General features: G+C 37.4%; 3 protein-coding genes across 3 annotated transcripts; 1 reads left to right on the forward strand and 2 right to left on the reverse strand.

Moving 5' to 3' along the window:
- Positions 1–6,523: 6,523 nt before the first annotated feature.
- LOC147864025 (NDR1/HIN1-like protein 26) lies at positions 6,524–7,374 on the forward strand. The gene is made up of 2 exons (XM_087319332.1): positions 6,524–7,057; positions 7,154–7,374. Exons 1-2 carry the CDS (start codon positions 6,616–6,618, stop codon positions 7,372–7,374), a joined length of 663 nt encoding a protein of 220 aa, XP_087175458.1. The 5' UTR covers positions 6,524–6,615.
- A 1,273-nt stretch (positions 7,375–8,647) lies between these two features.
- LOC147864026 (pentatricopeptide repeat-containing protein At2g13600-like) lies at positions 8,648–10,878 on the reverse strand. Its single transcript, XM_087320227.1, has one exon. The coding sequence runs from the start codon at positions 10,809–10,811 to the stop codon at positions 8,751–8,753; it is 2,061 nt and encodes a 686-aa protein (XP_087176353.1). The 5' UTR covers positions 10,812–10,878; the 3' UTR covers positions 8,648–8,750.
- A 1,252-nt stretch (positions 10,879–12,130) lies between these two features.
- On the reverse strand, positions 12,131–14,920 carry LOC147864027 (putative alkaline/neutral invertase F). Its single transcript, XM_087319863.1, has 4 exons — positions 14,321–14,920; positions 13,364–13,795; positions 12,701–13,262; positions 12,131–12,604 (listed from the first exon to the last, which is right to left on the reverse strand). Exons 1-4 carry the CDS (start codon positions 14,783–14,785, stop codon positions 12,315–12,317), a joined length of 1,749 nt encoding a protein of 582 aa, XP_087175989.1. The 5' UTR covers positions 14,786–14,920; the 3' UTR covers positions 12,131–12,314.
- Positions 14,921–15,631: the final 711 nt, after the last annotated feature.

Consider the following 15,631-nt stretch of genomic DNA (forward strand, 5'->3'; position numbering starts at 1 on the left):
GTACTTAGAATAATCCTGGTACAAATCAACATGAGCTTTCTCATGCAATTTTGATAAATATCCTTCATTTCGGAAGGCACATATAAAAAGTACCATTGTAGATGACTTGCAAGGTGTCACTCTTAGGAAATATGGAGGCTTAGGAAATTTTGAAAATACTCTTGATTGGGTGATATATAAAAAATATCCTTTTGGCCATAGGCTAAATTAGATAATAATCATTGTTGGTACAAATCAACACGAGCTTTCTCATGAAATTTTGATAAATATCCTTCATTTTCGAAGGCACATATAAAAAGTACCCTCGTAGATTACTTGCAAGGTGTCACTCTTAGGAATATAGAGGTTTAGGAAAATTTGAAAATACCCTTCATTGGGTGATATAAGAAAAGTATCCTTCTAGCTATAGGCTAAATTAGTCCCATTTTATTTACAACTTCCAAACCCCAATCATAATTAACTTATTTGAAGATGATTATGTATATCCTTCACCAAGTGGCTTCACATTTTTGAAACATAGAAGAGTGTTTTCATATCCACCCCAATAGCAAGAGTATCTTGAAAACTTGAAGTTCATGCTTTACAACTTGCCACACATAAATCATTGATGAGCAATCATTCACATAAACATGCCATCAACACTTAGTGAAAGTTTGCAAGGTGTATAGGCATATTCACATTGATATACATATTGGTTGTTACTACATATTAAAATATCTTGTCCGGAAGAAACTCGCAAAAAATGGGATAATGTAGCTCCCATCTACCCTATTCCTAGCTGAACTATTGATATAATTATCTAGATTTGACATTTGTGGTATAATTTGCTCAATGGCCACAACGTAGAAGACTCACAATGGCTTTCTCTTGGATTCACTTTTTGGTGTTGTTCATCGTGTTCTCCGATTGAAAGATTTGTTATTACAGTTGTTTTCCTCTCTACAAAGAGCCTTGCCTTTGGTCATGAAAAGAAGGATGTGCACTTTATTGCTATGTTGTGAGACAAGATTGTGATCATGGTACCTTTTTGTAAAGATAGTGAAAATTTCAAAAATACCCTTCATTTATTGTAATTTCTATTAACCATGGAAAGATTGATTATTCGATAGCAAAAAAATCAATCCTCACGATGATACCAATATTGTCTATCTTGTGATGATTAAAGACAAAGTGCGGATACTAATGGTGGTATCGTATTCAAGTGCATGGCACATCATCCAAGGTATAAGATGATGCCTCAATTGTTTGTTTTATGCAAAAAATGTCTCCCCTATAATGTGGCCTTCTTATTAAAAAAACGCATTAAAAATGATTGATATTTTTTATATATCAAAGGAGCCAATCACAACAATATTAGATTCTATACCACATAAGAGAGGGTGTTGAAACGTTATAGAGCCTAACAATGCATATAGGAAAATGGAATGCCCATCTTTTAGATTGTTGGATTCATGGACAATAAAAGAGCCTTCTTTTTCTGATTTATCAAGTGTAATGCATTTCTTTGAGAAAACATTTTTTGCAACTTGTTGATATTTTCTATCCATGCTACAAAAGTAGATGTTTGGGATGAAAATTGTCGGTTGGATGCTATGGTATGGTATGAAAGAGCATGAAGTAGGGTTATAATGACAATATTTTTAGGCCTAACAACACATGTAGAAAATGGAGCATCAAGCAAAAGCCCAAATGCTACAAATGTACATCAAACATGTCCTATTATATGGTCTCACATGTAGTGTTGATATCTTAGCATTTTTTGTGTTAAAATTATAAAATCTATTGAATATGGTATGTAAAGAAGGATCATATTATAGTGACCCTAGTATTTCGATGGTGTTAAGAGTCACCATTGATAACCTTAAAAGTCTTACAATTACCACTAGGCTTCATTGAACATTTGCATGGAATTAGAACACATCCGGTCAAAAATGAAAGGAGACATATATCTTTCACAAAACTTTGATCCACCAAGCATGCACATTTTATAAATCTAACAACGAGATCCAAGCTATCTAATGCATGGATCTCGTTGCTAACGCACCAATAAATGAATACCTTCAATAAAAAAACAATGAACGCAAACCCCTTGATAAGACCCCATCAGAGGCAAGAGTTCGGTACAACTTGGTAAATGAAGTTGTGGCATTGCGTGTTATTAGCCACAATCGAACCCTTTTGATAGATAAACATGAACCTTGTCAAATAGTGTTTTTCCAAACTCTTAATACAACTTTCTTATTAGTGTATTTCTAAACTCTAACATATATCTCAGTAATATTGGATTTCCAAAGTTTAACATGAACCACGATGTGCACACTTTCAACTTTGTTTTTTTCAAATAAAATTAGGCAATGTCATTTAGATGACAAACATGTAAGGGGACTCAAGACTTTGGTGGCTTACTTGAATTTTACTCGAACATTTGCATACATTATTAGACAAATTGGAAATTGGAATGTGTGATGTGTGATGGAACCATGTATGCAAAATTGATGGTGTAAAGATTTGGAAAACGAAGCCTTAAGCATGTGTTGTAAAAGTTTTCATTTATGACATCAAACGTTACATAGCGCGAGCATTTGTCACATAAAGACGTACACGTTTTGGTACATAATGGCGAATATACATTGATCAAGGAGAAGCTTCCACTCAATAAATCATATATGATGTGATTACAATTGATAGTCTCTACTTTACTTTTTCTTTGACCTTACTAATAACTTTCTTGTCATACATGCATATATGTATGTATATATATACATATAATTCTCACGTTTCTTTTGCAAAACATGTATATTATGATACAATGAAATCTCGTGAGTCACATCGAAATTCATGGCCAATGTCCATCCATTCGATGTCATAATTACACCTTGATAGAGTAAATGTAAGGTCAAGAATGCTCAGCAAATATGGTCATGTTAGCTTAGGTGCACATACAATTGAACCCTCATGTATTGTAACTATAATGACTTATTTTAATCTCATTTATTTGGGTTCAAGGGATTGTAAAAAGGCCATACATAAATGGGAAAATACTCTTTACATTTAAAGACAATTATCAAAGCATCATTTTGTTTCTAGTTCCATGGGTTTAGTCCCTAGTGTGTAAAATACATCTTTGTAAAAGTAGTCGTTAATTGTTGAATAACAAATGGTAGTATATGAAGCCACAATAAAGTTATGTGGGCATTGCTTCAATCATTAAAGTATAGTTATTTGAATCATGTGTGATCGATGACTTTCTCAATAAAAAAATTGGTTGAGTCAAATTGGTTGCATAGAAAATGTAAATCCTCACTAAAAAAAGATTGACTAATTAGAATGAGGAATGGAACTTACAACCCACCAAACCAATGTTTTGACTGGTTGCAAATTAAAACGGGCCGCATGATTCACCTAGTGAAGGTTGACTCATTGCACGATGGAAAGCCAAGTTCAATTAATGTCTATTTGCTAAGGGAGTGTCAATGACTTCAGTGGCACATTATTAACCTCGAGAACAATATTAAATAATGAGGTAATGCTATAATCTATACGTAAATCAAAATACTATGTTAATGGTTCTATTTTGACTTTGCACTTTTCATGTATGCAATGTTTTTTTTGACCTAGATCTCACATTCCATTACGTGCATAATACTTTTAGAATGCATTTTGCATCTAATAATGCAATATGCTACATTCCATGATTATGATGTTCTTAAGATTCTATAGAAGGTGGGCCTATTGTTAGGAGTCTCTTTATAAGTATGATGGCAAGCCGCATATTCCTACGGGTCTTTTCATAAGTATGATGGCATGCCACATTTTGTTAGGGGTTTCTTCGCAAGTATGATGGCATGCCACATGTTCTTAGGGGTCTCTTCATAAGTAAGATGGTGTGCCAAAGGTTCTTAGGGGTCTCTTCATAAGTATGACGATGTTAAGTGCACAAATTGTTTTTGTATGCATTTGCATGTAATAATGCACTATGACACATTTCTTCATTTTATTGTCCATTAGGTCGTAAGATTCTTATGATAACTAGGGTTGGGTTAATTTATTGGGGTATTTTCGTAAGTATGACGATGAGCCACCTTGACATGGTCTTACGGTTAACATCTTACTAGACTCCACAATTAAACTATATTATGAATTAAAGTAGAAAATTATATCTCCAAGTGTTGATCACTCCATCGATCATTGTTCACGATATATAGAGAGAAACTCTACATTGACAACACTAACATAAGTTGATACATATGTCAACCACCCATACAGGATATTTGTGCCCAATCAGGAGGTAGTTATGCATCATTCACGTAATTGAAACTTGAATATTTGTCATTTAGATTTTAATTTTGAATCTCAATAGGGACATTTTGAGGTATTTTTTGACCAATATGTCTTAGTTATTGATTTGCTAACAAATGTTGACTTGTATAGATGATGCCAAGAGTGCATGTTCATGAACATGCATAGTGAAGGTTTTAATATCTAGGATGATACATGTCCATAAAAAAACAAAGCAACAATAGAGTCTCCTTATTTTGGGTGGGTGGGTGGGTGGGGGCTTTTCACAATAATGTTGTGTTTTAGGAACAAGGAAGTTGGATATTCTTTTCCGGTGCTAGATAGCAAGAGCATGATAACGACATCAAGAGATGCAAAGAATTGAATTATATTATTGACCTTCAATTTTAAATATATATGATGAAGAGGGAATGGTCTTTATTGACTATGCTATTATGGAGGTTAGAATGATAAGGGAATGGCCCTAAAGACATGAAAAATAAGTCCAAGTCTTGCTTATTTAAGTATGTGACTATCTGCTTTTAGGTAGCAATAGTCTTATTGTAAGGTGGATGGTGTATTTTTCATTGGAAATATGAGGTTCTCTTTGATGTGTGTGGACCACCATAGGTGAGTGTAAAAACGATTGGATAGTCTATGTCATAGAAACAATTGCCTCACCTATAATGTTTGTGTGTGAACGTGTACGCTCAATTCCATGTTTCAATTTTTGAGTGAGTACTAAGTTCTACTGGATTTACATTATTGAGAGGAATTCAATGAAGTGCCTCCTATATGAATGTTGGCAACTATCAACGGCAGTATATTGTGTTGGTAGGATAAAGTTTTGTTGTATTTGCGCAATATGTCATTTTATTTTCATAGTAGTGTAGACCGGTTGAAATGATACGCTAACTTAAAAGTCTATACATCATTTGCTTGTATTTGCATATTCTTCCTATGACATTGTAGATAATGTGTCAATCGCATAATATAGAGACTTCTTAGCCTCAAAAGACATTTTGGGACAAGGAGTTACACACCAATGACTTGAATGTCCAAAATATGATTGTAAATTGATGCATATTACACTTTGGGACTTGAGATTTCTATGTAGGTCATAGTTGTGAGACAGTTGGCATCATTGTAATTTGTATCTAAACCTAAAGACATGCAACTATTTATTATGGATCTTTGACTTAATACTTACAAGTTACCAACACAAAAGACTAAAAACCACTTTGAAATGGAAAATAAGGGTTCTTCATTGGGACTAAAACCATATATATTAATGGTTGCACTTGCAACGCAATAAGTTATTCCATTAACACATTGTGCTCCACAAGGACAATGCCATTTGTCATGTAACTTGGAATATAATGTAGTTCAATTAGTATCAATGTTGACCGTTATATTTTCAGATTATTTGCATTTTATTTGTTGCTCTACTCTAGTTCCAATTATGACTTCTTTATTATAAAGTAAATGGTAGAGATCGTAATCGCACACACAAGCATAAGTTTTTGTAGCATTTGTAAGTGTTCTCATGATGGAAATATGGTTAAGTGCCTTATACCTTGGGATGGAAGTGGCCAAAATGATTGCCCTACATATTGTCCTATGTCCCCCAATTACCACAATAACATCCTTCCACAATTGGAAACAAACATCACAATTTATGCCTAGTATTCCTATGGGCTTGCAAAGAGAACAAGATGGAACAATGAAAAGAAAGTTAGGTTGACTAGTAGCAATGCAAGCTTGAAACCAATTGTGAAGACAAAGACAAGATGTGTGTGTGTGTGTGTGTGTGTGTACACAAGCATGCTGGGAGAGTTGAAACAACAACTTTAGTCATGATAAAAGAATGCTCTAATATTTATAGCCAAGAACTCTTAAGGCTCCCCCTTGCATAACAACTAACAAACACTCCCAAAGGAAACCCTAATTCAAGTGCAAATAAAGAAGCACATGCAAAGATCACTCCCAACACAAAACACGCAAAAAAGATAAATAGGTTTGATGATCATTCTTGGTGTGATTATGAGAAATGGCACAATGAAAAAAAAGACACGATGAACTTTTGGCAACAATTCCTATCACTATCATGAATACATGATGTTGTCTTATACTTCTGACAATGACAATAATATTGCCAATGAGTACGATGACGAGACACCTTGCCATCACCAAAGCCCACGATCTCGAAGAACATCTTCATCGATTGCATTATCATCACCGTCAACATCATCAACAACAACATCAATATCAACATCAAAGCCTCGGTACATTCTTTGCAACACGTTGTACCGAGTGCTAACTTCCCTCACCATAGCCATGGCCACAATGCTCTTATTCCTTGGGTTGACCATCCTCTTACTCGACCTCATCTTAGATCCACAAGCACCAGAATTCTCTATAAGGAATGCCAAATTCAACATTACAAGGCATAATCTAGAGCTAGTGCAAAGGATAGGCAATGGTGAGGAGGATGACAACGATGAGGTAACAAACACTAATTATAATATTGTGAATGCTGATGTGACCTTTACCATAGCAGCACAAAACCCTAATAAGAGGATAGATATAATGTATGAGGACACACAAGTGGAGTTGCTTTATGGATTAGGTCAAGATATAATAGGTGAGGGTTCAATTCCCGCATTCTACCAAGGTCACCAAAATACAACCCTCCTCAATTTACAAATGAAAGGAGAGAGAATAAAACTCTCCTCTACTAATAAGACTATAAGTAGTGTTTGTAGTGGTACTAGTTCTAGTTCGTCTCGTAACAAGATAAGTAATCTTGCTAACGACATTGATAATAGCATTCGACATCATAATAATAATAACACGAACACCTTTGGTACTAACCTTCTTTTGAGTGCTCGTGCCATGGCTCGTTTTCGCATAAAAGTGGGATGGTGGAAATCAGGTGCATGCCTTCTTCAACTCGTATGTGATGCTCACATACCCTCCACCTCTTTTCAAACCTTGAATAATGGCAACAACTCACAACATGCCCATGTGAGGTCTTATGGTTTCCACCTCCTTTCTCACAAATGTAGATTCAATCTCAAAAGCCTCAAGTGTTAAAGTGGTAAACCTAGGTCTCTTTAAAATTTCCCTTATTTGATATGTAACCCAACATACTCCCACATAGCTTATATGTACTTACAATATATTTAACACCTATCTCCTCAATAATGCATTGGTGACATGTGCCATCGCTATTCTTGCCATAATCCAACAAATGCCTCATTAATTGCTAGTCATGTGGATCCTACCCAACATAGTCTAAGAAACCTTAGTAGTCAAACCTAATTGTATAAATACTCTCTCTCTCTCTCTCTCTCTCTCTCTCTCACACACACACACACACACACACACATTCTAGTTATCATAACACATCCTCATCTCAAAACTCAATATCCAAATGTGGAAGTCTTTGCACTCTACACTGCCATTGAGGTTATAGACTTTTTTTGTACCTCCAAATTGCAATCACTTGAGTCAACATCATCTTATCTCTAAGTTTAGCCCAAAGAGTTCAATGTGGGAGTTAGGACCATCAACTTTAGTCGATGCAAAGTGCACAAAAACTCTTCTCCAACTGAGACATTAATTTATAGAAAATATTACAGGACCACATCCATCCCACTCTAAATGCTTGCCTATAAATGAAGTCTCTGATCTTAAACCTTGGTCCATAACTTCTCCAATCTAGACTACTCAAACTACCCTAGGTTCTTTGGGTTCATTGATGTGTCACAACAGGTTCTCCATGTCATTTGACATTTCATTACTTGAATGTCAATGAAGAAAGAGCCCCATACACATCCACATGCTCTCATCAAATCAATGTTGTGTCAATGAGTTCCAAAACCCTCATAACAGAGGTTTGAGAGTCGTGGATTCTCTACTTACTAGTTTGGTTTATTGTAATGTTGCTATTATAGCATTTTAATATTGCCAAAATACAGCAGTGATGAAACATCTGGTAGAGGCATTCTGCATTTTATTTTTCATGCCCATAATTGTCATGGTTTATTTTACACATTCATAATAATGGTCTACTATCATGTTCAAGGTTAAGTCTCAAGATGTGCAACCATGAAGATGACAAAATTGATTAACATGCAAGTTGAATCATGCTCTGGAATGGCTTAGTTATTTCTATGAGGTCTTGAAGGTCAGTGATGGCTCTAATGAAGAACCCATTATAAACCAAATTCCCTCCGTTTGTTTTTTATGTGAATATGATAGTTATCAATGAGAAAATTTTACACTTTACACATCAGGATGTCATAAAGCAATGCTTTTCATATGTTGGTCTCAATGTCAATATGGTATTTTATATATATATATATATTATAAGTTGGGTCAGTCACCTCATCGGACTTACTGGACGTAACCCAAACACTGAATTTGTCATCAAATGGCAAAAATATAGTCCTAATATGATTTCTCTTTCATATCAGTTGTTGTAAATGCAATCTCTCTTCATCTTCATCACTCAACTTCTTTTTTCCTGCAAAGATGTTATAGAGTAGCACGTGAGCGGCCATATTTTCTGAACCTACATTGAGCATCTGATCAGCGAATCGCTCGGCAAGGTCCACGTCTGCATGACTTTTACATGCACTCAAAAAGCTCATTAAAACTACCAAATTTGGTTGGAATGGTATTCTATTAAGAAAGTATGCAGCCTTATGCAAACACCCAACACGACCCAACAGATCTACCATAGAGGCATAGTGGTGCACAGAAGGCATTATATTGTAACTTTGCAATGCATGAAAGAGATAATAACAGGCTTCACAAACCAACCCTGCATGCCTGCAAGCACTGAGAATACTACTTATGGTAAATTCATCTGGTTTGAGACCGTCCTCTTCCATTTGTTGGGATAGCTCAAACACATCATTACCATTACCATGGTCAGCACAACATCCAATCATCACATTCCATGTAACGGCATCTCGTTTCGATATACCATTGAAAACAGAACGTGCATCCATAAGGCTACCACATCTAGAATACATGTCAATGAGTGCATTAGAGATGTTTAAATCAGATTGAAAGCCCTCCCATATAATCTCGGCATGTATTTCTTGACCTAGTTCCACATTGAGAAGGCCAGCACATGCACCGATAACTGTTCCAAAGGTGATATGGTTGGGGCAAATACCTTCTATTTGCATTTGTGAGAAGAACTCTAATGCGCTCTCGTGGTGTCCATGTTGTACATACCCTTGAATCATTGCTGTCCAGGACAGGACATCTTTCTTTGGCATTTGATTGAACAGCTCCCATGCTTCTTCATTGGTTCTTTGATTCACATGCCCGGAAATCATGGATGTCCATGATGCCTCATCCCGGGTCTCCATCTGATCAAACAACTTGTGAGCTTCCTCCATACACCCACATTTCGCATACATATCAAGAAGTGCATTAACTACTGGAATCTCTGTCTCTAATCTGGTGTTTTTTATCTCCTCATGTATGAGCCTCCCAAGAGACAAATCTCCCCAGCTAGAACAAACACTGAGAACACAGCTATAGGTAAACTGGTCAGGTTCAAAACCCTCGAGCTTCATCTTGTGGAAATGTTTAAACACTTCATCATCGTTATCATGTTGGGCAAAGGCAGTAATCATGGCATTCCAAGAGACAAGGTCTCTCTTGGGCATGTGAATGAAGAGCCTACGAGCAATCTCCAGATTGCCACACTTGGCATACATGTCAAGGAGAGCATTTCCGATGAATAGGCAGTTCTGGTAAAAAGTTTGGGCAAGACAAGCATGTATTCGTTTGCCTGCTTCTATGCATGGTATGTTTGCACATGCATTGACGATGATGTTGTATGTATAGTGATTCGGCATCATACCCTCCACATGCATTCGAGCAAACATATCCATAGCTTCATGGCAAAGCTCATGTTTGACATAGCCAGATATTATGATAGTCCATGAGACAACATCCTTGAGGGGTGAATTCTTGAAAACATTCTCTGTGTTCTCCAATGTATAGCAATTTGAATACATTCGAACAAGGGCAGTACTAACAATGACATGTGAGTCCCATCCAAACTCGACAATAACGAAATGTATCATTTTGCCATGAGAGAGGAAAGTAGAGCTACAACAAGCAGAAAGAAGGCTAACAAACGTCACCTGGTTGGGTCTGATACCATCTTGCTCCATGGAATAGAAGAGATCAAATGCTTTCTCACCATAGCCATGGTGTGAGAGGCCAGATATCATGGTTGTCCAAGAGACCACATTCTTCTTCGGGATGTGATTAAACAAGGAGAAAGCTTCGGAGAGAGCTCCACATGTTGCATAAACACTGAGGAGGTTATTGGTCAAGAAAAGCTCTGTTTCCAGGCCTTTCCTGATGGCAAGGTCATGAAGGATTTGGCTCGATGAGAGGGCGTGAGGAGCAGGGAGCGATGGGCGATGATGGAGGGATGTCAGAGCCCCCATGAATTGCCTCACCTCCCATTTCCTGTTGCCCTCGATCACAACCATGTATCTATCGATCTTCTACATCTTCTCCACCATAGCTCTCCACGACAAGTGTGAGTTACAAGAGTCTAGGAAGAAGATGGTTCTCTAGGAATCTATCTGCAACGGTTCGGTTTCGGCTTAACCGGTTTTGTCCCAAAACGGTTTGGTTCGGCTTGAGCCATACCAAAACCGAGCTCAAACTAGTTAAGGAAGCTCAAACCTGAACCGAACCTCCAACGGTTTAACAGCTTGGTTCAGGCCTGAGCCAAGCCATTGCCGACTCCTAATCCTAGTGGTAAGCTACAGGCCTACTAAGGTCATAGGTTCGAATCCCGACTAATCCATCGTGGTATACATAGCTTTATTCGAAGAGGTTTCCAACCCCAACACGTTCACCTCCACCTCACAACCAATAACATATCGACATCTCACATGGCTTTTGGATTGAGTGTAAGAGAATGGCAATATGACCCAATGGATTTGAGCATGAGAGAATGAGATGACTTGGGTTGTTTCAATGGGCTTGTGAAGCCTTTGCAATGCCCTAGGTATGAAGTTGGTTCTAGCGAAGATGACGTGGTTTTGTGAAATGGGGGGTGCAATCGAATAATAAGTAGGGGGAAGAGGGGTCTGATGTGGGTATAAACACGAGGGGTGAGCAATTCAGAATCTAGAGTTTTTATGTGGGGAGCAATGCATTTGTGAAGAGAGGGATCACATGATCCCCTATGGTATGTAAGGATGTATAGAGGCACAACGGTTCCTTTTCAGGAGTATAAGAGTAATATATAGTCAGGGAACAATGCGGGAGGTGTATGATGTCAAAAGAGAGATCCACCAATCTTGGTGAGGTCCTTTGGCACATTTGAGATATGTGAGAGGTAGAGATGACCATGGCATGCTACATTTTAGATGTGGGGACGAAAATGTTCATTTTTAAAAGTGTTTCTTCTCAACAAAAGAGTTATTGTGACCGCCCCTGATAGGTCATATGAGAAAGATGGTGAAATCTTGGATTTGGGTTTTATTGACAATGTAAATTCATACATGATAAGGCCATTGTAGGTTGTATTTACTACCAGAAGGATAAACTTGAAGTGAGATGCATAAACTTTTAGTAATAACTTCATAAATGTATTTGTAGAATGTCATTTTACTTCGATGTCTTTATTTAGATTCCATCGTAGTTTCATTTACTCTAGTGGAAGGAAGCAGGGGTTACATGTAGAATACCACATCTCTTCATCTTACTCGATATGTTTTTTCATATCCATTTTTTCTTCATTGCTTTAGATCATGTAGTTTGGTATTAAATGCAATAAAGATATGGCTACCATGGGGAGAAGTCATCAAACATCTTCGTTTGTTTCAAAAGCATATATTGCAAAATTGTGAAAAGTGTTGGAAAGTGATTGAATCTTCTTCATTCAATATCAAATTCATATACTCTATGGGGCTCACAATCTTCTATGTGATTTGTTTGCGGGATTTCTTTCTTAAAGTATCAAGTTCTTTTAGCAAACTCTAAAATGATGAAGACCTTGTGAGAGTGGGTTGCACCTTCTTTTCCTCGTCCAAGGAAATTATGCCCAAGTGAGACGGATTCTCAAGCATCATCTTTGCCACAAGATATCCTGTAATAGACCATGTTTGCATTCGTCGTGCTTGTTTACCAACATAGCAACCAAGTTTCCCATCGTAGTATTCAGGCCAATTATCTTTAGAAAGCCTCTTTTCTGCAAGCTCAATTGCCCTCCTTGCCAATTGTGGGCGACCAGTCTTTATGCATGTTGCTGTAAACAACCAAAGAAGCACTACGTGGTACACACATACATACAACAATAAGAACCAATAAATAATCACATGAGCAAAATTGCATATATTATAAGTGAAGGATTGACATCTTTTACCTGGCCAAGATCCTCCATTATGGTAACTCCATCTAGTGTTCTTGGGATCGCATCCTGTGACAATCCTCCATTCATGATTCTCCAATGCAGGATAAGACAACTTAAGAGGCATCTCTCCAATGAGATTTTCCCATCTTTCTTCAAAGAGGTCCATTATAGCAACCTCTTGTTGTCGAGTCGCTAGCGATGAAAGAATTGCAATACAATTACCAAGGCAGAACCACCTAAAATCTTTACGAGATGGACCAACATTCGCGATAAAGTAACCGCCTTTCATGGGTATGAAATCAAAAACCCAATCCGGTAACGAGTCGGGGATTACATTAAATTTGTTGACTGCGGTGTGAGAGTACTCCTCTGTCTTGTATCGATAAATTTCATTGAACTTAGGAAAATCTAGCCAAAAGTATTCTCGCATGTGAAACCTCAATGCATCAAGACGTTTGTCGATGCGTGCTTTAAACTCCACACAATCTCCATCATGTTTTGGGAGTAGGGATCGAGCACATCTTAAGGCGAAGAAGAAAAGGGTTTGTATTTCCACATGATACCCATAAATTCCCTACATGGTGCGAAACATCATCATTACGGAAGAAACATTGTCGGCAAAACCAACTTATTCGTTGCCGAAACGATCATAAAGAAGAGTGTAGACAACTTTACCATTCTCCGGTCGACCATGCAACATCCATCGGCACATAGGAGGGTTGGGAAGGTATTGAAGCCCTCGGCAAGGCATAATGAGAGGATGAGACGCATGCCATGTTGGAAGTCAGGCCTTTGGGCCAATGAGTGGTCTCCGGTGGACTTGGTATATGCTCTCAAGAGTATTATCCACCAAAACCCCGAGTCCACGGGAGCTACCCTACCAATGGCACTGCCCCCGAAATCCCCGACCATAGTCTCGGTATTTCGGTCCTTGTCACGAAGAACTTTGAAACATGCCGGCATCATGCCGGCGCCCAACGTGAAATTGTCGATCCTTTTCGTTAGTGCCTGGAGCCGGAGTGTTTTGATGAGGAAATTCTTGACTATGTCGGGCTCCCCATTCATTAGGAATGCCAGTCCACTCGGGAAGAAATCTCTCACAAACACCTTTAAGCAATGTTCAGTTTTTTTAAAGGCATTTGCATTCATAATAACCCCAAACTTAATGCTAGTAGCTCTTCTCCCAAGAAACTATATGTATAGCAAGCCTTTCTTAAGACAAAAACCATAAGGTTCGAAGCTTGATATAGAAGTAATGATAGAAGAAACATACAGGAACCACCTATACTTCATTACAATCCTAAGGAAATTCCCCAAACAAAAGACCTCAAAATCTTGAGATTAACCTCAGGGCTCGGATCTGAGGTGATTCGATATTGGTTGGATTTTATTTGGCCTTTAAGTGTTCTTCTATGTGGGCAGTTACTGGTAGTAACTGTTGATTACGCATAATTAGCACTCAATCGGACCACGATTAGTCATAATAATCGGATTGTACCCTTTCATCACTGACATTACACCATAATGTTTTTCAATTTTGGATTGCTTAGGAGAATTTTTCCTCAAATTACTAATGGTACTTTGGTAATGATCTTTCTTGAAACATAGATATATATATATACACATAGATACCTGATTATAGTTGAGAGTGTCCTTGGTAGGGTCCAATGCAGCAATAGTCCCAACAGGAGCACCCTGGAAATAAACCAAAGACCTTCTGAGAGATTCCCATGCATCGACCAAAATCGGGCAACGTGGAGACCGTAATATCGTGGCCGAACGTAGTGGTGTGAGAATGGATGTTGAATGAATGTTAAGGTGAGAGACTTGTGAGATGGCAAGGCCTCTACTATGACTATGATCAACTTCAATGACTCCCTCTACCGCGTAGGATCTTCGGGTCTTTAGAGAACTAGGTGTCCCAGAAGTACATGAATCCCAAACAACTTTGTTAACCTCATTAATCTGTCCATTTCTATCACCACTGTTATCATCATTGTCATTGTTGTTGATGTTATTATTATCATTATTATTATTAAAGACCTTGATGAAATCTGACTCCAAAGAAGATTTGGGGAGATCCATTGCTGGTTGCATTTTGTTTTTACTAGACCCCAACAAAATCTGCACAAGCCTATGCTAGGTTCTCTCTCCCTCTTATTGGTTGAGATCTTCTAGGGAACTTTCATAGTTTGATTTAATGGTACATCCATATACCTACATATATGCATACATACATGAATACATATACCTGTATGTCCGTATCTAGACCAAATTCTTTAGTTACTTTATGGGTGGATAGGGGGAATCAAGCTTTGCATCATCTCCTTGTTGCTAATGCATATATATAAAGATAGATCCCACCAAACAAATGCTAAAATATGCCATCAATTATGAAACATGTGTTTATAAGAATTACCAAGGATCAATAATCTTATATGAGGACTGCTTTCTTTAAGATGAAACTTGTTAAGGAATCTTAACCTTCCAGAAAAATATTTAATATCAACTTTCCACTTGATAAGCATCAAACATTTTAATAAGTGACACTTTCAAATGTTTATGGTAATACGGGATTGAAAATCTTAGAGTGCAATTAATGTTGTATCAAACCATTCTTCCGACAAAAATATTCATGACTTTTCCGAGCAACACATGTGTGAGAATACTTTTGCATCATGCAAAAGCTATATCACAAACTTGACTTTCTCTTCATTAAAGATGAAGAATTTCCATTAAATATGTGCGTAAGTATATGAATGTGGACACCTATCATTTAGAATCCATGTGGTGATAAGATTGTTGTTTCTTTGATGAAGAGTACCCACTACTATGCATATCTACATATTTGCAACGATGCGAAGATTTCCTTAATTATACAAAGCTTTACATTTGTTTTCTATCCTTGACATATAAAGATTATCAATCCACGAGGGGCATCTT

This window comes from Azolla caroliniana, unplaced genomic scaffold (genome assembly GCF_043228905.1).
Source record: "Azolla caroliniana isolate FFs.n. ecotype wild unplaced genomic scaffold, voAzoCaro1.0.p SCAF_5, whole genome shotgun sequence".
NCBI lineage: Eukaryota > Viridiplantae > Streptophyta > Polypodiopsida > Salviniales > Salviniaceae > Azolla > Azolla caroliniana.

Bases quoted from the DNA above. Each gene is read 5' to 3' on its own strand.
- LOC147864027 (XM_087319863.1), bottom strand. From the start codon at position 14,785: ATGCAACCAGCAATGGATCTCCCCAAATCTTCTTTGGAGTCAGATTTC. The intron at 13,796-14,320 runs GTATCTATGTGT...CATTGCTTAAAG, and splicing joins ACACTCTCAACTATAATCAG to GTGTTTGTGAGAGATTTCTT. The intron at 13,263-13,363 runs GTAAAGTTGTCT...CGCACCATGTAG, and splicing joins GCATGGTCGACCGGAGAATG to GGAATTTATGGGTATCATGT.
- LOC147864026 (XM_087320227.1), bottom strand. From the start codon at position 10,811: ATGGTTGTGATCGAGGGCAACAGGAAATGGGAGGTGAGGCAATTCATG.
- LOC147864025 (XM_087319332.1), top strand. From the start codon at position 6,616: ATGGCCACAATGCTCTTATTCCTTGGGTTGACCATCCTCTTACTCGAC. The intron at 7,058-7,153 runs GTTCGTCTCGTA...TTGGTACTAACC, and splicing joins TTGTAGTGGTACTAGTTCTA to TTCTTTTGAGTGCTCGTGCC.